This window comes from Heteronotia binoei, chromosome 1, assembly GCF_032191835.1.
Source record: "Heteronotia binoei isolate CCM8104 ecotype False Entrance Well chromosome 1, APGP_CSIRO_Hbin_v1, whole genome shotgun sequence".
Classification (NCBI taxonomy): Eukaryota; Metazoa; Chordata; class Lepidosauria; order Squamata; family Gekkonidae; genus Heteronotia; species Heteronotia binoei.
This window is the reverse complement of record NC_083223.1, coordinates 81,555,873-81,580,255: the sequence shown is the minus strand read 5'-3', so window position 1 is coordinate 81,580,255 and position 24,383 is coordinate 81,555,873. Positions and strand designations below refer to the sequence as shown.

The 24,383-nt window shown below is 41.7% G+C and overlaps 1 protein-coding gene across 1 annotated transcript; it reads left to right on the top strand.

Moving 5' to 3' along the window:
- The first annotated feature begins 1,336 nt into the window (after window positions 1-1,336).
- Window positions 1,337-15,740, top strand: GJB7 (gap junction protein beta 7). The gene is made up of 2 exons (XM_060258470.1): window positions 1,337-1,632; window positions 14,687-15,740. The coding sequence occupies exon 2, from the start codon at window positions 14,711-14,713 to the stop codon at window positions 15,503-15,505; it is 795 nt and encodes a 264-aa protein (XP_060114453.1). The 5' UTR covers window positions 1,337-1,632; window positions 14,687-14,710; the 3' UTR covers window positions 15,506-15,740.
- Window positions 15,741-24,383: the final 8,643 nt, after the last annotated feature.

Genomic DNA, 24,383 nt, shown 5'->3' with positions numbered 1-24,383 from the left:
TGATTTTAAGATTATTATTCTGTTTTAACACTTCTCCTTCGTTGGTTTACATTCTTTGTTGCCCTGCAAAGTTACTATTACTACATTTGGTTTGAATAATTGCCACAATTGCTCGAATGAAAGACTGCATGCATGCATGCATACACGTGTATACACACACACACACATTTGATCGTAGCCAAAAGGCCAGAAGCAATGGGAAGCAATCTCAACTTTATGTTTAAGGGTATAAAATATTTTATGCAAGTAAGAACATAAGAAGAACCTGGCTGATAGACCAGTGGTCCAACTGCTCCAGCCTCCTGTCTCACACAGTTGCCAAACAGTACCTCTGGATGGCCTCCCTTCTCCTCCCCCCCCAGTTGTGGGCAGGGGATCGCCTTGTTTGGATGCCCTCCCCCCACTTCAGGTTATCAGAAAGTGGGGGGATGTCCGTTGGGCATAATACCCTATAAAGACTGGTTCCCATAGAGACTGGTTCCCATAGGGTATAATGAAGAATCAAACTGTGAGTATCTGGGGCTCTGGGGGACTGGTTTTTTTGAGGTAGAGGCACCCAAACTTTCAACATAGTATCTGGTGCCTCTTCTCAACCCCCCCCCCCCCCAAGTTTCAAAAATGCTGGACCAGGGGGTCAATTCTATAAGCCTAAAATGTAAGTGCCCCCATCCTCCATTATTCTCAATAAAGGGAAGGCATTTAAAAGGAAAGCAGTCCCTTTAAATATGATGACCAGAACTCCCCTTAGAATTCAATTGCTTGTCACAACCTTGCTCCTGGCTCCATCCCCAAAGTCCCCAGATACTTCCTGCGATGGACCTGGCAACCCTAGCCCCTTGGCACTGGGATTCAGAGGATTAGTGCCTCTGAATGTGGAGGTTCCCCTCAGTTACCATGGCTAGTAGTCATTGATAGACTAATCCTCCATGAATCTCTCTAATACCCCTTTAATGCTGTTTATTCCTAAGTAAAACAACATCATTACAGCAATCACTTTCAAATTAACAATACTAATAATATTTTCTGAATGAAAGCTCAAAGGGCTGTATAACATAGAAATCAGCATGGCAAAAAAATAATACTGGGAATTATTTCTTCCTCCAGGAGCTCAAAGGACCATATTGAGAACTTTCTCCCATTTTATGTTCACAATGACCTTTTAGGATCCAAGGTCGCCTACAGTGATGCATTGCCGATCTGGAACCTGACTGCACGTTAAGACCAAGCTCAAAGCACTGTTTCCCTGGAGCACATTCTCTTTCAACTTACCCTCTACCCCAAGAGTTATTTCCTACCAATTGATGCACCAGAATTAGCAGTCCCATGGTGGTGATTTGATTCCTGAAAAATAGAAAAGACAGCCATAACATGTGACTTTCTACATTTGCTCTGAGTTTCTGTTTACTCCTAGTATTCTTCTTGACAACAGGAGACATGCAGAGTTTCTCATTTGAATAGTATGCCAGAACAAGTGATCAGGTTACACCTGTTTAGGTTATACTGCCTTGGAAACCACAGGACTCCATTTCCAAGGCTTGAAGCTGTAAAAACTCCCTTTCTGGGAAAATCAATCATTAATTTTTAAGGGTACCAGAAAACGACTGTTTTTGTAAACCATCTGCTGCATTAGAGGTAAGCTTGATTTCCATTTATAACGCTTGAGTGCATTTCTTTTGTCCCAACTGAACATAAAAGAGCTTCAAAGACGTCAGAACAATAATCCTGCAAAAATTGTTTAGACTAAAAATGTAAAAATTCTCACAAGTCCCATTTAAAAAAGCCTTTGGAATGGGAATGGATAATGTTATGTCATAACAGATGATAACCAGCAATTTGTAATGTCTGCTTACATAGGACTTAAACGATAGTATTGTTTTCCCTACTGAAATGTCTGTTAGTGCATTTCCCTTGCAATTGCTATTACTACAATATTTCCATGTTTGTCTAGTTGACACTTCTGTTCTTGTTAATCTGTCTTGTCCAGAATCCTCCTTCTAATGCCACCAGGTTTTTTTTTTTTCCTGTCTGTGGTGGGAAATAGGGATGCATTTAGGATGCTCTGTGAAACTATTTGGTCGATAACAAAGGTGGAGAAGGGGCAGTAACTATTCAAATATATGGTTATTTATAAATGGAGAATGTCCATGTTGTGGAAGTGAATGCATCAAGAGGGCAGGGGCTGTCAGATCCAAGATGACCTTGATCTTCACCTGAGGTCATCACAATGATTTAACTGAAAGTTCAAGATGTGTAGCCATGTTAGTCTATCTCTAGCAGTAGAAAAGAACAAGAGCCCAATAGCACCTTAAAGACTAACACAATTTGTGGCAGGGTAGGAGCTTTCAGGAGTCACAGCTCACTTCTTCAGTGTCTCATGAAAGTGCATATCCTGCCACAAATTTTGTTAGTCTTTAAGGTGCTTCTGGGCTCTTGTGCTTTTAGTAGTGGTTTAAAGGGGAAACTTGTGAAGGCTGCAGCTTTTTCTTTCAATACTACAATAGAACAAGGTGTGTCTCCTGGGATCCTGTTAAAGACCTAGTAAACCTCTTAATGAGTGACTCAGTGGCTGCTTGCATATGCGTCATCTCCTTAAAGTTGGGACTTTACAGCATGAGTGATCTGAAGCAGCTATGAAGGCTGCAGATATTTAGTGGCACAAGTATCAGAGTGCAAATTTACTAAATTATTAATTGGTGCCTGTACCTCCTCAAATGCATGTGTTCATTGTGAATAGGAGGCAACATCACTCTCATTTATTTATAACAGGGCTGCAAGGAATGGCTACAGTATAATAAATAAGTGGGATCCCACAAGGATTTGTGGGAGGCATATTGTTTTCTTCTCCTCATTATTTCCTCTTTCCCTTTCCTGAAACCCCCACAGGGAAAGGAAAGGTCCCCTGTGCAAGCACCAGTTGTTTCCGACTCTGGGGTGACGTTGCTTTCACAACATTTTCACGGCAGACTTTTTACGGAGTGGCTTGCCATTGCTTTCTCCAGTCATCTACACTTTCCCCCCAGCAAGCTGGGTACTCATGCTGAAAGTATGTGACTGACACAACATCACCTTGTGAGCTTCCACTTTGATTTAAACCTGTGTCTCCCAGACCCTACTCAATCTCTAACTGCTACACCATGCTAGCTTTCATTGGGTGGCTTCTGTTGAATAGCAACAAGCAGCCAGATTTAGGCAAGTTATGCAAGTTGGGTGGTATGAAGTCAGTCAGTGGTTGTTGCCACGACTGGCACCATTAAGCCATCTCTCAAAGGCTAAAACAGCCCAGGAAAGCCCCACTGCCTGCTTTTTATTGACAGAACCCAAACCTAGAATGCTGTGGTTGCCTTGCAATGTTTCTTAAAGCTGCAAGAGCACCTTTTATATCATGTAAGGTTTTTTTAATCTGTTCATAGCTCCCATTACTGGGTTTAAGTATCTCTGATCTGGTCAGATTTAACTACTAGAAGATATATGTAACATATGGCACTGTTTGGATGTTACTTCATCTCTGAAACATCACCTAATTTGGATACTGCAGGGGTCATTTCATAGAAAAAGAGGTGGCTGGAGCTTATTAGCATAACTCATTAGCAGAACTCATTTGCATATGCCACACACCCCTGACATCACTGGAAGGTATACTAAATTACATCAACTCAGCATCTTCCTTAAAATGCTTCTTGAATTATAATTGTCATAATAAAACTTTACTCCCATCATACTTTTAAAATTACTTTCTCCTGTGTGGCCACAGTGGCACATAGATTTCCATCTGTCTACTTTATATGTTTTGGTTATTTCCCATCTTTTTTTGTGGAGAAACATATTAGAAAGTTTGTGAAATCTTAGAGTTCAGCAAAATTCTCACAGGGAGGGTTGAACAATGGAGCCCAGAAGCAATTATTCGGGGGGGGGGGGAGGGGAGGGGGAGAAAGAAAGAGCACAATAAAGTTTAGAGGTTCTGGAGCTCTGCTCCTGTGAGCTCCTTCCCCAAAATGAGGCTTGCCTGAGACCCATTTTGGGGAAGAGTAGGGGAAATAGATGGAGAACGGTTGGTGTGTTGATTTATGAGGGAGAAAACTGATTTCATGTTGGCAGTGATTCCATAATTTTAGGAAAGGAGACATATCATTGGAATCTGGTCAAGTCACCAGACCATAGGCCACTGTGATCTCAGGATTGGCCAAGAGCCCATAGAATGGTCAGTACAATGCTCCTATACATCCCCCTAGCATTTCACTCAAGTTCCAACTTTTTACCACCATGGTAGCATAGCAGCAGCCACTCCCTTGCTTGAACTATTGCTCTGCTGAGAAAGAAGAAGACCCACCACATACCCAGATCTGATATGCACACTTTCCTGGAATGTAGCCAGTGTTCTGCTTCTAGTGCTGCAAGTTACTGTGACAAATATGACTGCCCAGAGTGAGGCACAAGGAATACATTTGTGTAAAATGCTTTATATAGATAGCAGATGTTGTCATCGCAACTCAAAGGTGATTGCTCAGAAAGTATTTGTAAAGCGAAACAAAATTTACATACTGCATAGAACATTCTGTGGAACCAGCTGCAGAAGTGAGCGAGGCACGACTGGAGGTAAATTATTTGCTTTTATACCATGAGTCTCAGAGACCCTGACATTTCCAGGCCAAGGGGGAAGTAGAGCACAGCATGGGGAAATTTATTTAGTTAAGAGCTCTATAAAGTATAACCACAAATAATAGCCATCCATAAATAGAATATGTAGTATTTTTGGGGTAAGCAGCAAAATTCAAAAGTGTATATCAATTATCATAGCAATGTGCCCCATCAAGACTTCAAAAAATTATTCAGTGGCTAAATAATGACAATGGCATATGTAGTATATGGCAGTATCCAAAATACCACTTAAATACACATTTAAATGTTTTGTAGATATGAAGGGTACATAAGCTATATAAGATAAGCTCTCTCATGTACTACTCATTTCAAAAAGTAATCTTCAGCTTGTTTTAAACTTTCCCAGTTATTGGAGACAAAACAAATGGTTCATATATTGCCACATAAATCGGAGAAAAAGGTAATATTACATATTGTGTATAACAGTAACAACAATTTGAAAATTCCACTAGATACAATTATGTATCAAAATCCAGTATTTTATCATATTTATGCACAGTTATTATTCATGCTTACACTTTATAGAGGTCTTAACTTTATAGTTTCTTGCTTGTTTTGTATTGGGATCTCTCTCCCATTTTCTGTTTTTGGAAATTTATTTAGGGTATATATATGTTGCCTCTGCAGACACCTGCCCAAGGCTGCTCACAAATTAGAATGAATAAAACACTGAGATTCCAATAAAACCAAACAAAAACCTCATCATTTCCCCTCCCAGCACCATGACTTCTCACAGCACCCCCTCCCCCTGGTCTATTATTTCTAGCAAAATGATTAGCTCATGATAGCCAGGGCACCATCAAAACCAGGTCTCCTAGAGGCAAGATACAAGTTCTTAGAAATTTTGGAACTCCCAAGGTATGCAGGGGAAAATGACTGTAAATTAATTGACCAAAAGACCCCCAGATTAGCCCAGTGAGTACTGAGTGTGTCCCAGGAGATATGGAATTTTGCTGGTTTGTTAAAGGGGGAGAAAGGAGAGGGGAGATTTCGTAATCATGTTTCTGAGAGCTTATGGATTCTGGAGGTGGGGCAGATTTCCAAACCATCTCTCTCCCCCTCCCTGGAATTGCTCAGGTCTCTGCTTGTTCTTATTTTCTCAGTGGACAATAGACACAAACATTTTCTAGAGGACAGGAGAAAAAAAATCTTCAGTTACAATTCCAGCACATATCTTCTATGATACATTTAAAAATAGATATTTATAATCACCAGATAAGAAACTGACCAGGCACAGAGTTTTCAGGAAATAAATCCAAAGTTTCTGCTAGAAAGTGAAAGCAGTTGATCGAACTGTGGGGACTGTTTTCCTTGGTAAATGTGTTCTCTGCTGCACAAGGAAGATTGTACAATTCTTGACCACGCTGCTGGTGAGCTATCTCCTTTTAGCTGTCATGCTAGTCCTTAATTTGGGACTGAAAAAAACAACAGGTGAATGTGACAAACTGCAAAGGCTTCTGAGATTGATAGGGTGGTCAGGCTACTACTTTTTATGCCAGCCTTCTTCCAGGTGGTACACATGGTTCTCTTTTCTGTGTTACCCTCATAATAACTGCATGAAGATTAGGCTGAGACAGCAGTACTAGTGAAGGTCCGCACACATTGCTGGTATGAAACGAATTTTACTTTGGCACCAAAGCAGAACTTAGCGGGCCAAAAGCCTCTAAAATGACTAAGTTAAAATCACCCCCCATCCAGCCAGTTTTATCCACATCCAAAACAAGCAGGATGGCCTCCCCAGGCTCCTGTAACTTCCCCACCCTCCTGTAACTTCTAGTACTTTTCCATACCTCCTGTCTCCATGCGTTATCAGCTTCAGCAAGAAGCTTCTCTAAGGCCTCTTTGTTATCTAATACACATCCAGAGGCCTCAATGAGGTCACTGTCTCTAATCTAATTTACAACCTTGAATTTGCACCCATTTGGGCTGTGTGGCCTCTAACGAAGGGTTGCATCAGATATCCTCTTTTTGAAGGCATAAGCATGCTTTTATTCATTATTATAGGGGTATTCATTAAATTATTCAGGGGTCCCCCTTCGCTAGCCCAGGGCTACCTATCACTCTTCATAGGATGAATTGGGACTTAAATCTGGGTCTCCTTTGGACTAGTCTGTTATGCTGGCCACTATACACTTTGCACTGAAAATGGGAGTCCTTGGCACATAATGAAGCTGACACACAGCCCTGCCTATGCAAACTTAACCCATTTCAGGATGTGGACTGGCTATTAGACTATTTTTTTAATGTAAATTAGTCTGTTGGATACAATACTGCAAAAGGTAGTCACAACCACACCCTGCTGAAAACAGTGGGAGTTAAACACTTCATTGTATTTCAAAAACAATCTAAGATTTATGACTTGCTTTCCAACAAAAAAGTTCCCTAAGAATGTTACAAAACACAGTAAAACAACAGAACCAATTTTACTATTTAAAAGTGTAATATAGTGGGTTCTATGCATCAATGAGATGAGATTTCAGTGATAACAAGCTCTTTATTGAGTACAGCATGGTAGGTGGCTGCGCTGCCAAGACTGGAGAACGGGGCCCGCAGGCCCCACTATATACAACACAGGGTTCCCGTGCTAGCACGTTATTGGGTCATTCAATCCAGCAGGGGACGCATGATTGGAGCAGGGCAGTATGGATTTGGATCCTACTGCCCATTTGTTCCCAAGTCCCCAAACTCAGTCCTTCAGGCTCCAATTAGCCAGGCAGGAACACCACTGACATCAATATTGACTCACATACATAACAAAAAGTAAAGTGCAATCCTGATGTTAAATGGAATAACCAGGAAGTTACTACCTGTAATGTCAGTGACTAGGAAGGAACATGTGTGAGAAGATGCATTACTTCCAAGCAGTGTTCCTGCTAAACTGAGTTAGTATGAGTTAGCTCACAGTTTTTTAGCCTCTGACTCACACATTTTTGTCTTAGCTCAGGAAAAATGGCCCTAGAGCAAACTAATTTATGCAGTAGCTCACAACTAATGCCAATAGTTCACAAAGTAAATTTTTTTCTTTAGATTTATATCCTGCCCTCTCCACAGACTCAGTACATTACAGTACAGCTCAACAAGTTCTCCACATAAATTATGATTTAATAGCGCTGGTTCCAGGGAAGCACAGGCCATCCTAAATAGTTGCACTCTCTCAAGCCAATAGATGTCAATGGATTTAGGAGGTTATAACTGAGACTTGCATTGTTAGGGGCATTTTAAACAGGATTTTGTATAGAGGTCTACACTGCATACATTTGGTACAATATTTCTTAATGCCTTATATGCCTATTTCATATGCTGGTACTAGATACTCCTGGTGGTAGCTGCACTGGAATGCTGACATTGTACATGTCTCATCTGACATACAGTAAAAAGTTCTCCAATAGTTTGTCTGCTGTATGGAGAACCAACAGAATCAGTTTGGTGTAGTGGCTAAGAGCAACAGACTCTAATTTGGAGAACTGGGTTTGATTCCCCACTCCCCCCCATGCAGCCAGCTGGGTGACCTTGGGCCAATCACAGTTCACTCAGAGCTGTTCTCTCAAAAGCAGTTCTCAGCTCCACGTACCTCACAGGGTGTCTGTTGTGGAAGGAGAGAGAAAGGGAAGGTGATTGTAAGCTGCTCTGAGACTCCTTGGGGTAACGATGGGTGGGGTATAAAACCAACTCTTCTTCAGTATGGGAAAGTGCTTTCTGGCAGCCTCCATATGAGCAGCAACATCTGGAGGTGAATGTCAAAAGCTGCCATATCGCTCTTGCTACATATTAATCCCTCCCTTCCTCTAAGGAGCACAGGACATGAGCTTGTACACAACAATGCACCCATGGAACACTATTTCTCCTGTGTTCTTTTTGACTCCTACAACCCCTTCCAATTCCTTGAAATATCATTTCTGGGATCTAGATGTTGCTAACATGGATTTCTAAAACATGGTCGAGAAATATAATATTTTGGTTTTATAGTTGCACTGCAGGCTGATTCATCTCCACCTATAACTGTTCAAAGGTCCCCTCCTCTTTCTGCATTCTTTACATAAATTCTTTACGTCACCCCAAGAAGACCTCGGGCTGTCTGACTCCCCAATAGCATCTTATTTATTTCAAACACAAAATCCTTAATCAATCTCATTGCATAATCTTGAAATGTTGCTTGTACTTATTGCTTAGTCAGGCATTTTAAACAATTCTAATGCTATTTAAGAACGTCAAAGAATGATATTCTAACTATGCATTTTCCATTTAGTGAGCTGACACTTCAGGCTTACCATATTATCAGTTGTGGTTCCTGATATTGATAGAATGGAGATGGGAACTGTCTTATCTTGCCTAAAGAAGACAAAATTATTGACTACTGAAGAAGCGCTGTCTACTGTTGTGAGAAAACAGTGCCACCTATCACTTAAAAAGAACAACTGCAGATTAATCTGCTTTGCAGGACTTTCGGTGTGATATATAGCAAGTGTACTCAGAAGTAAATTTGTCTGGGTTGATTTATATTTCTTTAGGATTTCTTTTATCCCACATTTCCCCCCAAAGTAGCTTACAAAAATACCATTATACAGTTTTAAACAAATAAACCGAAAATGATAAAGCAGAATTAACAGGGAACGGTGTCATGTTCTTTAGATCACATTATAGAACAGCAGAAATATTAGATGGAACATTGATGTTCAGATGGCAAGCTGGCCCAAGCCTTTTATGACATGATCTCTTGGAACACTTAATCCAGGGGTGTCAAACATGCAGTTCAGGGGCCGAATCAGGGCCCCACAGGGCTCCTATCAGGCTGAGCAACTGGCTGTCATCTGCTTCCTTGCTCCCTCTCTCTTGCTTCCTTCTGCATCACAGTTTGCTTTGCAAGGCTTGCTCAATTGCACAGGAACTACAGAGCAAAGCCTCTATTTTCTTCATTGGCTGAGGCTCCTCTCTTGGGGAGGAAGGGGGGTGGAATAGTTTGCTTTGCCAGGCTCTCTCAATTGCACAGCAGAGCTACTGAGCCAAGCCTCTCTTCCTTCTATTGGCAGAGGCTCCTCTCCCTCCTGCTCCCCTGGGAAAGGAAGGAAAGAGCCAGAGCTTCCTTTGCCCAGTTCCCTGGATCTCATGGGAGAAATACAAAGAAAGCATCTTTAAGACCATTGAGTGCTAACGTTTTAAGCATGTTTTAAGTTTATATATATATAATTTATATCTATTACCTAATCTTATAAAGGAACACACATGGCCTGGCCAAACAAGGTCTCATTTATGTCATAACAAATGAGTTCGACACCCCTGATTTAATCTGTCAGCTAGGAGGGACATGGGCTCCCTGGAAGCCACCAGCTAAAGGCTGAAATCCAGGAGCTCCTTGGCTCTTGTCCTTCCACTTAGTGCCATTAGGTAAAGTCAAGCTGCAAAGTTATCTGCAAGAAGGATCAGAATGACCCAGAATTTTTGACATCCTAAGAGAGCTATGACTTTATCTTTCCACCCCACACTCCAGTGATGCATAAAGAAATAAATTTTAAATTCTTGAATGGGGAGCATTGCCTTGTAGGAAGTTGCAGCTGCAAGAAGAGTTTCCTGGCAGCTAACCCCAATGAATTAAAAATACACTTCTAAGTAGACCTGTTTAGTAGACCCAACACTGTGGAGATGTGGCTCAGTGGTAGAGCATCTGCTTGGCATGCAGAAGGGTCAAGGTTCATGTTGTGTGCTGCATTTTAGGACCTGAATTTACAACTCGGTGTGGCTTCTGGTGCTCCAGGGAACCGTGGGTCACCTGAGAGAGGCTGGACCCTTCCGGGAAGCCAATGGGTGTTTAGGGCGCGGATAGTCAACTGCCCAGACTGGCCAAGGCTCAAGGGGGAGGGGGTTTGATCCAGGTGTGACTATATAAGTGGGGATCCAGCCCCGCCATGTTGTCTTGTTCTTATGTGTTAGTAGTACAATAAACATCATTATAGTTGAACGTCTCCGAACCCAGGATATTACAGTTCAATTCCCAGCATCTCCAGTTTAAAGGACCAGGGAGGAGGCGAAAGAGCCCCAGACCCTGGAGAGCCACTGCCAGTCTGAGTAAACAGTACTGACCTGGATGTACTAAAGGTCTGGTTCGGAATATGGCAGATTCATATGTTCACTCTCCCATTTCAACTTCCTTCTTTAAATTGAAATTTTAAAAAAGCAAAAGACTATCTTTTAGAAAGCAAAAAGATGGCTTTTAAAAGCAAGCTCTTCCTGAAGCACAAAAGGAGTTAAAATTACTACAATTCTGAGCTAGAAAAAAGGGACAATAAAAGAGATAAGGCATGGGGACTAACACACCCACCGTGGCCAGGCTAGCCTTGCATCTCCTTGAGGAGGCTGGTGGTGAGCCTGACTAGAATCACCTCCCCCTGCCCCCCGCAAGGTTCCTGTAGCATCTCCCCAGGTGGGTGGGCAGTGCCTGCCTGTGTTGCCGTCTTCCAACTTGTGCAGCATAAAAAAATCTTCTCTCACTTTTAGCAGATCTGCCCCACTGCTGGGTACTATGAGCAACACTTGCCTCTCCCTGCCTCTTACTGCTGGGATCTGGGCAACAGAGGTAAGGACAGTTGAAAAGACTCCTCTTACCTGGCCAAGGGCAGCACTCCCTCTCTCGCTTCCAGCACCACTGGCCTGGCAGCTGCAGGCAACATAGGGTTCCCAACCTCCAGGTGGGGCTGGGAGATCTCTAGGAATTACCACTTATGGAGTTTATGCCATTATACCCTGCCAAAATCCTTCCCCTCCCTAAACCCCACTGCCCCTGGGCTCCACCTCCAAATATCCAGGAATTTCCCAACAAAAAGTTGCAACCCTATGAGGGCAGTATGCAAGTTGTGCAAGAGGGAAAGCAGCTGCTAAGCCAGAAGAGGAGGACAGTGCAGAGCTTTTAGGTTCTCCTCAAAATCTGTCACACTGTTCCTAATGATGGGGCTGACCATGCTCAGGCATAGGTCTCCATCAGCTGGCTAGGGCAGAGGTGTCAAACATGTAGCCCGGGGGCCAAATGAGGCCCCCTGAGCAACTGGCTGTCATCTGCTTCCTTCTGCATCACAGCTGGCTTTGCAAGGCTTGCTCAATCACACAGGAGCTAGAGAGGAAAGCCTCTATTTTCTCCACTGGCTGAGGCTCCTCCCTTGGAGAGGAGAGGGGGAAGAATAGCTTGCTTTGCCAGGCTCTCTCAATCACACAGAGCTATTGAGCCAAGTCTCCCTTCCTTCTATTGGTTGAGGCTCCTCACCCTCGTCTCCTAGGGAAGGAAGGAAAAAGCCAGAGTTTCTTTTGCCCAGTTCCCTGGGTTGCATGGGAGAGATACAAAGAAAGCACCTTTAAGATCAATGAGTGCTAATGTTTTAAGCATGTTTTATTTTAAGCTTTTTAAAAATCTTTGTGCTTGTCTGTGTCCTTTATAAAGTTTACGTCTCTGCTACCTGGCATTACATTTTATGACATGCATGGCCCAGCCTGACAAGGTTTCATGTTTGTCAGATCCAGCCCTCATAACAAATGAGTTTGACACCCCTGGGTTAGGGCTTCCAGTGCCCTCCCTATAGGATGGTAGCATAAGGAAATTATGAGTGTAGTCTGGATCCATTTTAATACATTAAAGTTTTCATTTTTATGTGGGATGCAAATCACCTACAATATCGCAAGCATTTCACCCATCACTGGTAAAATAAATAAATAATGTAAAAGCATAGAGACAATTTTAAATGAGCTTGTATTAAGAGTTTTGACTTGATTTATGGCTATATAGGAAGACTGATTTACAGCTGCACTTCAGCCTTCCTACATTTCACACTGTACAGGTCATAAGTGGAACTGCACAGAGACCACAAAGAAGATCATAGAGTTAACACCCTTCTAATGAAGTCAGTGGGTTTAGGAGGGTGAAACTCAAGGATAGCCCTCTTAAGTAGTCTAGTATTTGCGCATTTAGTCATAAGATAGTGTCACCGTGCTTCCAAAACTCTCTGTCCCAGGTAATCCAGTCCATTAAGCTCATTCACCTTCTCAGTCTTCAGGGGCAAGGCCTAATGTTTCAGGTCTGTGGCCAGTTAGTCTTGTACATGTTGCTGGCTGGGTTTAGAATTTCTTCTGCAGTTCCTTTTCTTGACCTGTTATTTTATATTTTTAGTTTTTAGTATTAACTGTAAGCTGCCTTGAGGATCCTATAAGATGGGGAAAGTTGGAGCAAAATGGTAAACAAGCATGTTTCTATTTATTTAAACATAGTTAAGTCTGCCCCAATTCTGATCACTGCTTTAGGACCAAGAACTCCCATTGAACACCCAAGGATTGGGAATTGCTTTCAACAACACAGGGCAAACATATAGTACAGCACAGTCTGTACTCTGGAAGGAGCCAGTTTGGTGTAGTGGTTAAGAGTGTGGACTATAATTTGGGAGAACTGGGTTTGATTTCCCACTCCTCCATTTGCACCTGCTGGTGTGACCTTGGGTCAGTCACAAGTTCTCTCAGAGCTGTTCTTGAAAGAGCTCTCTCAGCTCTAATAGGGAGGAGAAGGAAAAGGAGATTGTAAGACACTCTGAGATTCCAAGTGAAGGGTGGGGTATAAATCCAATCTATTCATTTTAAAGCGTCTTGCTCGTAATCAGAGATCATCAGTTCTGTTTTTCACCACTGGCCCTTAAACCTATTATTTTCGCTAGCAGACAGTTATAGAAAGCTGTACCACTGATCCTGGGTCCAGCAAGTGCCCCTCAAGATACCACATGAGGGGACATCACAATCCCTGGGCTCATGATTCATTCCTGTTGTACCTTGAAACATTCCTGGGTGTCAATGTTATGCTGTAAATACGTGCACTGTTGCATAAGCTTTGATCATTAGTTCTAGTCCTGCAGTTGGGCCATGCGATATATTGGTGCAGGAAGTTGTTCCTTCTTGCTGGTGCTGGGATCTGCAGGCTGAACCCCCTCATCCATTGATCTGGAATATTGATAATTAAGTTATGAAAAATAAAATTCTGCTTACAGGTGTAGAATGCAGACAGTCAATGGCAAAGGTAGGAAGCAAACTATATGCTATGTGTTCCTCATTATGGACCAATGTAACACATGACACAAACTCTTGACAAATCTGATGAATTTATGTTTGGCCTACACAACTACTTGAAAACATTTTAGTAGACAACTGGCTTGGGAACTGATCCAAGGGCTCAGATGAATTAATAAACATCTAAGACTTGAATGTATCAGAGCATCCCCGCAGGTGAGTTTCTGCTCATAGAGTGCGCTCTTTCCACCACATCTGCAGGAATTTCTCATTCTCCCACTCCTGCTGCAACCACGGGCTGCAGTGGGAAGCAGGTTGTGGAATGTTGTGCTCTGTAGGCAAAACTCCTTCTGTGTACTCTGGTGGACCCAAGCCCACATTGCTCCAATCTACAATCATCAATGCAGTGGGGATAGCACCAGGTGAAAAACAAGCCACATTTTATTCACCAAAATTGCCCTTTGCTTAGTGGTACAGAGGGCTGGCCCTTATGTTATAGCAGCTGCACTTGTAGCACCATTCCAGTCTCGTGGTGATTAAATCTAGGGGGATTTGGTCACAATTGTTTCCCAGTGCACTGCAGAGAGCATTGTTGCCTCCTTGCGTTCCCCAGCAGTCCACTGCATTTTCAAAAAGCCACCCCTTTCACTGGAATGGTGGGCATGGTTGTAAGAAGGGGAATTGTAAAAAATTGTGCTGCTTTATTGCTGCACAAGTGGTGCAAGCTTCATACATGAAGCAAAGGCAGAAACCACTGCAGCAAAAATCCCTTCTACAGATTCATTCCACTGAGAATTAGGATTGGATCCAGTGTTATTTCCAGTTTATGGAGGGGAAGGAGCAAGAAGCATTTTCAAACCCAAATTTTCATATTTAAATTCAAATCCTTGGACAATCCAGTTATTTTAAGATTGCTCGAATCAGAAAGTGGTGGCTTATCCAATTCTGTGCTAGCCTTTGTTCAAAGAGGGCAGTCTTATAGCATGTATTTATTTCATTACAGTTGGCCCTTTGTGACACACCAACCATGAGCTGGGGATTCCTACGAGATGTCCTAAGCGGAGTGAATCAGTATTCAACAGGAATTGGCAGAATCTGGCTGGCTATTGTCTTTATATTCCGCCTGCTGGTCTATGTAGTGGCTGCAGAAAACGTGTGGAAAGATGAACTGAAGGAATTTGAGTGCAATATTAGGCAGCCTGGCTGTGAAAATGTGTGCTTTGATCACTTCTTCCCTGTTTCCCAGGTGAGGCTTTGGGCCTTGCAACTAATCATGGTCTCCACCCCATCACTTCTGGTTGTTCTCCATGTTGCCTATCGAGAAAACAGAGAAAAAAGACACAAGAAAAAGTTGTACAAGAATACAGGAAGCATGGATGGTGGGTTGCTCTGCACCTACCTTATCAGCCTCCTTTCCAAAACAGCATTTGAAATCAGCTTTCTCTTTTTATTTCACAAGTTATACGGCGGCTTCAATATTCCCCGTCTTGTTAAGTGCGACATGCCTCCATGTCCAAACACTGTTGATTGCTACATATCTAGGCCAACAGAGAAAAAAGTCTTCCTGTATATAGTGGTGGTGACATCATGCTTATGTATTGTTTTAAATGTCATTGAACTCACCTACTTGATCTTCAAATACTCAATCAAATGCTGTTTCAAAAATTACATCAAGAAAGTTCAAGACTCCAAATATGAATGCAGGAAAACAACTTCTATTGATCAGCAAGGAACAACCTTGGGCAGTGGAAACGATTCAGCTACTCCCTTCAGCATCCCCGGACATGAAGTAAATCTGCCTCCCAAACCACATGAAACATAAAAGCACTTTCAGAATGCTATATAAACTGTATTTTAACAATTAATTGAACATATATCCAGATAAAAGTATAGCAGTTTAAGGATTTTAAACAGCAGGAACGATTTCTCCATACATATTATTCCAAATAACTGATTTTAATGAAGATGCAAAAACCTGATATTGGCCCTGAGCTGCTGTAGTAATGTTTGTGATAGAGAATGAAAAATAAGTTATTGTAAAGGACTTCTAATATTTGGATATCATTCCAGTTGATTTTCTCAAAGATTTTTTAAATGAAAGAGAAGACATTCTTCCCTATTAAATAGATGGTCAGCTGTGGTCACCAAAAGTCATACAGCCTAGTGACAGCTTATACTTTTTGAAGTGCGCATGGATGAGTCTCAAGTCCATTGGCACCAGGCTAGTGCTCACAAACTGCTTTTCACAGAAGCTCCCATCTGACCACCTGCTTCCCATAAAGTCCGCAGTTGCTCCTAATGTCTGAGAGAAGTTTACAACAATGTTCCCTCCAAGCTTTAGTCTTGTGAGCAAAAACTCTACTTCGTGAGCCACAGATATTAAAGTTGTGAGCTAGTGGCATTAAAGTTGTGAGCTACTGCATAAATTATTGTGCTCTGGGGCCATCCTTCCTGAGCTAAGACAAAAATGTGTGAGCTGGAGGCTAGAAATCTGTGAGCTAGCTCACACTAACTCAGCTTAGAGGGAACACTGATGACAGCGGTCATGGATATTGTTGAAACAAGAGCAAAAGATCTCCCATGGACATCAGTCAGACTGGCAGAGCATTTGTGTGGTGTGCAGGTTCCAGGTTCAGTCCTCGGCATCTCATTAAAGGGATCAGGTAGGAGATGTGAAAAACCTCAGCCTGAGACCTTGGAGAGCCGCTGCTGGTCTGAGTAGACAATACTGACTTTGTTGGACCAAGGGTCTGATTCAGTATAAGGCAGTTTCCTGTGTTCATGTGTGTCCCAATCATTTTTTGAAGTTTAATTAAATAAGTATTTAAACAAAATACTTAGAAGTATCAAGGGGAGAGAGAATTCCACTCCAGAATAAGAAAAAAAGGGTTGGATGGAAAATGTGCCTGCAACCCACTCAAAAACTTTAAAAGCAAAAAAAAAAAAAAGTTGAAGGAAAAGGGTGGAAGTAAATTTATTTAAACAGCAAAGCAATATGAATTTTCATAAACCAACACCAAAGTAAGCATATGAAATACTTCAAAATAAAATACTGATCCTATGTTTTGTTCTGAAACAAATATACAAAATACATTTTTATATTGGGATGCTTTTTATTAAAATTAATAATTATTGCCTTTTAGACCCACATTGGTCCTTTTGCTCTCAACCTTTTTTGACTTCAAAGAAACTGAATCTTTGCCTCATTTCCATCCCCCCACCCCCACTTGAGGCCAAGGAAGTTCATTCCCAGGATCACAGGACATATGTGGACCAATAAACATGCAGACTAATGAGACTCCACAGAGGGGAAAGGGGCAAAAATCACCTGCAATGCTTCCTCTAAGCTGTGGAGTCTTGAGAGCAAAAATTTCACTTTGTAAGCTACTGGTATTAAAGTTTGTGAGTCAGTGATTTCACGACTGCATAAATTAGTTTGCTCTGGGGCCATCCTTCCCAAGACAAAAATGTGTGAGTCCAAGGCTAAAAATCTGAGCTAGCTCACACTAACTCAGCTTAGAGAGAACACTACTTGCAATTGTTCCACAAGAATTACAGGTGGGTGATTTCATCCCCTTCTCCCTCCTCAATGCAGCCCCCTTGACTTTGCATGGCTATTAGTCCACTCAAATCCCACAACTCCAGGCATCAACTTTCCAAGGCTATAAAGGAAATACTGGTGTGTGTGAGCATATGGAAGTAATGTGGCAAAAATTTGGGAGTGAAACACCTGGTGCTGTTGGGTCACTAGATGCAACCTATTTTTAATTTTCATAACTGAGGAAAGGAGTGGGCTCAGGGACTGACAAGGATCAAGAACTAAGCACGCTGGAAAAGAACCTTGTGATCAAGAGATGCTACCTCATACGCATTCCCTTTTCTAAACCTTCAAACAAATGGCTTGCTTACAGATTTCTTAAGAATATAAGAGAAGCCATGTTGGATCAGGCCAATGGCCCATCCAGTCCAACACTGTGTCACACAGTGGCCAAAAAAACAACAACCCCAAGTGCCATCAAGAGGTTCACAAGTGGGGCTAGAAGCCCTTCCACTTTGCCCCCCCCCCTCAAGCACCAAGAATACAGAGCATCACTGCCCCAGACAGTTCCAACAATATGCTGTGGCTAATAGCCACTGATGGGCCTTTGCTCCATATTTTTATCTAATCCCATCTTGAAGCTGGCTATGCTTGTAGCCGCCACCACCTCCTGTGGCAGTGAATTCCACATGTTAATCACACTTTGGGTGAAGAAGTACTTTCTTTTATCCGTTCTAACCTGACTGCTCAGCAATTTCATCGACTGCCCATGAGTTCTTGTATTGTGAGAAAGGGAGAAAAGTACTTTTCTCTACTTTCTCCATCCCATGCATAATCTTGTAAACCTCTATCATGTCACCCCGCAGTCATTTCTCCAAGCTAAAGAGTCTCAAGCGTTTCAACCTTTCTTCATAGGGAAAGTGTTCCAAAACTTTAATCATTCTAGTTGCCCTTTTCTGGACTTTTTCCAATGCTATAATATCCTTTTTAAGGTGCAGTGACCAGAATTGTACACAGTATTCCAAATGAGACCTTTCCCTATTCAGGTAGCCCATCTTCACCAGCTCCTTTCATGCCATTTGTCATGGAGAGCTTTGCACAGCATGCCTGGTCTGATCCCCTTTGGTTGAACACTACAAAAATTAGTGCCTTACTCAACTTTACCAAAATGTACTTCAATTTTACTCATTTTCCATTTCAACTCTGGTCATTGCTCCTCTTCTCTATTGGAGCGTTTTTGTTTTTCATGATTGTGTACATGTTCACTGGTATTCTTCCCATAATGTTGATTTATTTGCCCCTATTTAATGCACAGTCTCTCTAAGGTTTCACCTTTACACAACATCTTTTTTGCACACATTAACTTTGCACAAAAGGTTGATGTCTATACTGTTATATACTGCTGCATGCCATTTCCTTGTAAAAAAAAAGTTACAGTTGACCCAAAGAAGTTTCCCATTCCAAGTCCTTTAAGATTAGCATGCTTGCATTGTACAGAATAGGGCCAGGAAGAGCTTGTAAGCCCAAGGCTTTCACATTTTAGCCTGTAGAATTTCCTAGTTTTAGATCAGCAGATCCACATAACTACATATACATTCCTTCCTGTCTCCTTCCCTTTAAGTGCCATCCTGAGCCATTCCAAGCCTACTGACATCAATGGATATGACACTGGAACTTTGTTTAGGATTGCATTTCAAAATCGTAAAGTATCCCAAGCTATAATCAGCCGTTTGCTTGCACTATTCTATAAAGCACTACATATGATGATGGTTTCACCTTTACCCACCATCTTTTTTGCACATATTAACTTTGCATAAAGGATTATTGATTAGCATGCTTGCATTGTACAGAATAGGGACACATGATTGGACTGCAAACCCTGATTTCAGTGGTGCCTAAAAATCTTTGAAGGCTTTTTCTTCCATTTTTTTTTTAAACTCAGGAAGACTTACCGTGTAAACTGAATTTATTTCCTTGGCAGGATTGAGTCACTTCAGCAGAACATGTTTACCTATTAAGTAGTCTACTCTTCAAGATAGGGTATTGGATTAAGGACAAGTTCTAAAAACAAGATACCATTTCTCAGTATCAATATCTGTCCTCTTTAGACACACTATTTACTCTGAAACAACCAAGATCAAGCTATTGATTCTAAGATGTTCTCATGTACCAACCAGCATGAGGCCTCAGTCTCCTCTAGTCATAATCTTTCCTGATCTGTCAACTGAAGTTAAACCCATATTGCACAATGAACAAACAATAGACATGGGTACACTGCATTTGCGCTTTTTGCTCTCTGGTATGGGACCATTGGGGTTTTTCTCTCTCAGAAAAATCTGCTGTACAAGCCCAGTTTGAAAGGGAGATGCATCTCAAAATATATTGGAAAGGCACAAATACATATTAGGTGCTGCAATCCTAAACATACATATTTGTAAATTAAAAAACAGCAACTTCAAGTAAACAAGCACAGTACAATTCATGTTAGCCACTTGCACTGGAATTATGTTTGGGTACTGGCCCATATGAAAAAAACCCACACAGAATATTCGTTTGTTAGCAGGAACTGAGGAGATTTAAACAAGCACGTCCAACTACACTGAAGTCATGAGGCCCAGCAAAAGCTTGTCGCAGTGTTTTTGTGACCCAGCTTCTCAAATGGCCCTTCAGGTGCACACATCAAATATCCCCTGAAAACTTTCCTGAAATCACCGTATGAAGATTTGTCATGAAACATGCCACAGAACAAATGACAAGGTCACAACTAATTACTGTTGTAGTTAAAATATAAACCAGATCTCCTTTTTGATACCAGGAATAAATGTAATTTATCTAAATGCAAACTAGCAAATTAGGGTTTTGTTTTTTTCTTGTGCAACATGATCTTTGAAGCCTTCTGCAATGGGGATTTTAGACTACAAAGTAATGCATAGGGTTGACAATAGTAAACCCCCCCCCCCCTATTATTTCTAAGGCATGCTTTCAAATAGACTTTTGGTTTTATAATTAAAATGGTCTCAATTCATAAACAAAAAAAAGAGGTTATCCTGGTGACCAATTTCATAGTCTAATTTTTATACATGCCGCCAAATGGAAAACTAATTGGTTCTTTCCCACACATTTATCCATTGATGCTTTAAAATTGTGTAATTTCCAATAGAAATGTATTCTTTAGGTTTATGTAAATCTTTTCTCAATACTGCACGTGGACTATTAAAGGTTTTTTTGGGTCTTTTTATAAGCAGTTCTCTGTGATTCAGTATCTAAATTTTGAAGAATATGATATAAATGCCCAGAAAGTTTGCGGAGTCTTGTCAATTCAGCTTTTCATGAAGAACAATTAGGGATTATACTTCTAATCTCAATGCCAGCAAGATTAACAAGAATTTGAAAGTAACTGGAAAAGTAACTTTCTTGATTTGCCTACCAAGTTGATCAGCTCTGGTTTAGAATACTTTTTCTTCATCTAAAATACTCAAATCTCCTTATGTTTCTTTATGACTATCCCATTTTAATGGCAAACCTGCCCACTGCTAATAGTACCAGTCCTCCTCAATGGAAGTGCAGATAACACTGACCTGTAATCTGAACTGTCGGAAAAGCACCTGGGATGGAGGAAATTGGAAAGGAAAGAATAGGGACTCCTCCCTCTGTGGCACATTGCTCCCTTTCATGCATGAGTGGTCACACATTTCAGTGTGGGAGGCAACTGCACATGTACATGCAGCTTAAAGTTAGACAGATGGATATTCAAAAACAATGAAGAATGTAGGTTTTTAGGGGTTATTAAGGCCAGGACTAAGAGAAGAATGCACTTAATGGGTTAAATCCTATCAGAAAAAAATCTTCATAAACTGGTCATCCCTCTGGCTTGATCTGGGCTACACTCATGAGAATACCACATCGTTTCAGCATTCATTAAAAAAACATATCACAACTTCATAACAAAATAGCACCCATTTTTTCCAGCGCAGCAGAATACTGCACACTACGAACATTCCTGTCCTTTCCTAATCACTAACACCCGTTTAAAGAATGGTGTGGCATAACAGCTGCCAATTAGAAGTAGTTCTGGGGAGCAAATGATATTGTCTATCACTTTCCCCACTGGTGGTTTTTGTTCCAAATTCTTCAATTGAAGTTAAAATCTGGGACCTGCCGCTATGGAAAAACAAATTAGCATATTCTTATTGCTCTAGCTGAATGATTCTACAAATTAAATAATTTTTAAAATTATTTATTGATTTGTGGAATACTGGACACATTAGCTACAAGCAGCATATAGGTAGGGGTGGGCACAAACCAAACCACGGAGCAAAATTTATCATGGATTTTGCCTGTTTGTACCATCATGAACTTCCACAAACTTTTAAAGCAGTTTGTTGATAGAGAGGAAAGCAGGGGTTTAAAGAGATTCTGAGCCTCTTTAAACCCTTGCTTCCTGTTCCCCACAAGAACCACAAAAACTGCTGAGCAGCAGGGAGCACAAAAAAGTGAGAAAAATAGCTGATCGGAGGGGAAAGCTTGCTCCCAGCTGCTCAGCTGTTTTTCATGTTTTCTGCAAACCCCATTTAAAGGGACCATGGTCCCTTTCAACTGAGTTTGCAGGGCCATGAACCATCTGTTTCATCCATGAACCAATACAAACAGCGTTTTTCCAGTTTGTGCCCTACATATAGGCAGCTGAATACTGCTGAAGCAGCAAATTCATTTTCAGGTCATGCTCTCTTCATGAACAGAGATGATACCCATTATGATTTACATGAGGCATAAGGGCTACTTCACTTAGTTTTTGAATACTAAACATACATGGAGGTGGGATACAAACCTTACTGCAAAAATACCCATCACGATTAAGAGACGCTTATCCTCCTCCAGGGCTTTTTCTACCAAAAAAGCCCAGCAGGAACTCCTTTGCATATTTAGGCCACACTCCCTGATGTCACCACTGCTTCACACAGAACATTTTTGTAGAAAAAGCCCAGCAGGAACTCATTTGCATATTATGCCACACACCCCGACACCAAGCCAGCCGGAACTGCGTTCCTGTGTATTCCTGTTCAAAAAAAGCTCTGTCCTCCTTAAAGACTAAGAATGCTGGAAACTAAATCTCTCTCCGTCTCCATTTACTGAATTAGAACAATAGTCTGAGCAATTTTCAGTTTTTCAAACTTAAAAAAATTCAGTTATGTTCACTACACATCTCCTGGATAGCAGAGTCAACAAGTTTCATAACAAAAAACATCAAAATACTGAAGCGCAATTCGTAACAGAAAGGCATCTTTTACAAATACAAATGTGACAATAATATATCTGAGCATCACTGATTATTTCCAGTGGGAACAAAATACAAATAATGTATTTTAAGGTGAATGTTAGAAAATATTTTAGCCTCAACCACCAAATATTATAAATAGTTGATAAACATTTTAACTTTTCAACAATACTTTACATCTCCCAATTAGGCAATCTGCAGCTTTATCCCGACAGTCCTCAGTCTCCACAGGCATTCTATCTGCTCTCTACTACTCAGCAGGTCACATTACAACAGGGGTCCCCAACCTCTGGGACATGGACCAGTACTGGTCCATGCCTGTTAGCAACCGGGTCATGAGTTGCATAATTATTTTATTATATATTACAATGTAGTAGTAATAATAATAATATATTGGATTTATATCCTGCCCTTAACTCTGAATCTCAAACTGCGAGCAGTTCACAATCTCCTTTACCTCCCCACCACAAGGTGGGTGAGGTGGGTGGGGCTGACCCTAGGCCATTCCAGCAGCTGCAAGTGGAGGAGTGGGGAATCAAACCCGGTTCTCCCAGATAAGAGTCCACACACTTAACCACCACACCAAATACAAATAAAGTGCACAATTGTATCATCCCAAAACCATCGCCCCCCCTTCCCCTGATCCGTGGAAAAATTGTCTTCCACAAAACCAGTCCCTGGTGCCAAAAAGGTTGGAGACTGCTGCACTACAACATATTTAGCCTGGTCTAGCCATGCATCTTGATTGTATGGCAAGAATCTTTGGATGCACGGTCTTCTGAGATTAGGTGGGTGACAACCCAAGAGAGGGTCTTCTTGATCATGACGCCAAAACTCTGGAATTCTCTCCCTTGAGGAACTTGCCTGTCCCGTTCTGTTGTCATCTCTTGCCAGCAGGTGAAGGTTTTGTTTCATCTGGCATTCCTTCAGTGATCCCTCATTTCTGCCCTATGCATTAACTGTTGTTTCTGCATGTGTTTAGTTTGGTTTTGATGTGTTCTTGTTTGATGTTTTGATATGTAAGGTGTGTTTTTATTATGTACTAGAAGTAGGCCCATTGTGAAGAAAAATACAAGGGGCTCTGGGCACCACCCTTGCTGTCTTCCCACCCACCCAAGTGAAGGTATTAATTTCCCCCCACCTCAAGAGGAGTTTATCACTGCTATCTAGAGAGCAGTTGTAAATCTGAGTGATCTCCAGTGGTTACCTAGGAGGAAATGGTGCTGTACCTGAGGTCCCACCCTCCACAGGCCACACCCCTTAAATATCCATGTATTTCCTAACCTAGAGTTGGCAACCCTATCTCCTTCCCTTTATCTGCCCCTCTGACTTCAGCTTTCCATCTCCTTCTCCCTCCCTGCAGCCTCTACATAGGCTGCCTTTCTCCACAGTGTGTATGTGGGGGGAGGGGGGGCCAAAGCAGCTTGCATCATTCTCCTCTCACAACCCTGTGAAGTGGGCTAGGCTGGAAGTCTGTGACTGGTCTGAAATCACTCAGCAAGGACCTGGGTCTGGCAGACCCCACTCTGAAGCACTAACTCCTATGCCTTCCTCAAACTCCACCACTGAATCTCCAGGAATTTCCTACCAACCTGGAACTGGCAGCTGTAGTCCATTCTGCCTCAGAGGCCTGTAGTGAGACCTTCTTAGAACAACAGTTTATCTCTGACAGACTGTTTAATAGGGAGTTGTCAGCCATTACAGTGTTCTCCTCTCCTCTCCCCCCTTTGGTCTGAACAACAACCCCGTGAGGCAGGTCAGGTTGGTTTGAAATCACCCAGTCAGCTTCTACAGCTCTCACCTGGAGACTGGCAACAGTGATTCCCCAGGAGAAAAGGCCTCCCTCAGAGGCCTGTAGTGATACCTTAGGAATTTCCAACCAACCTG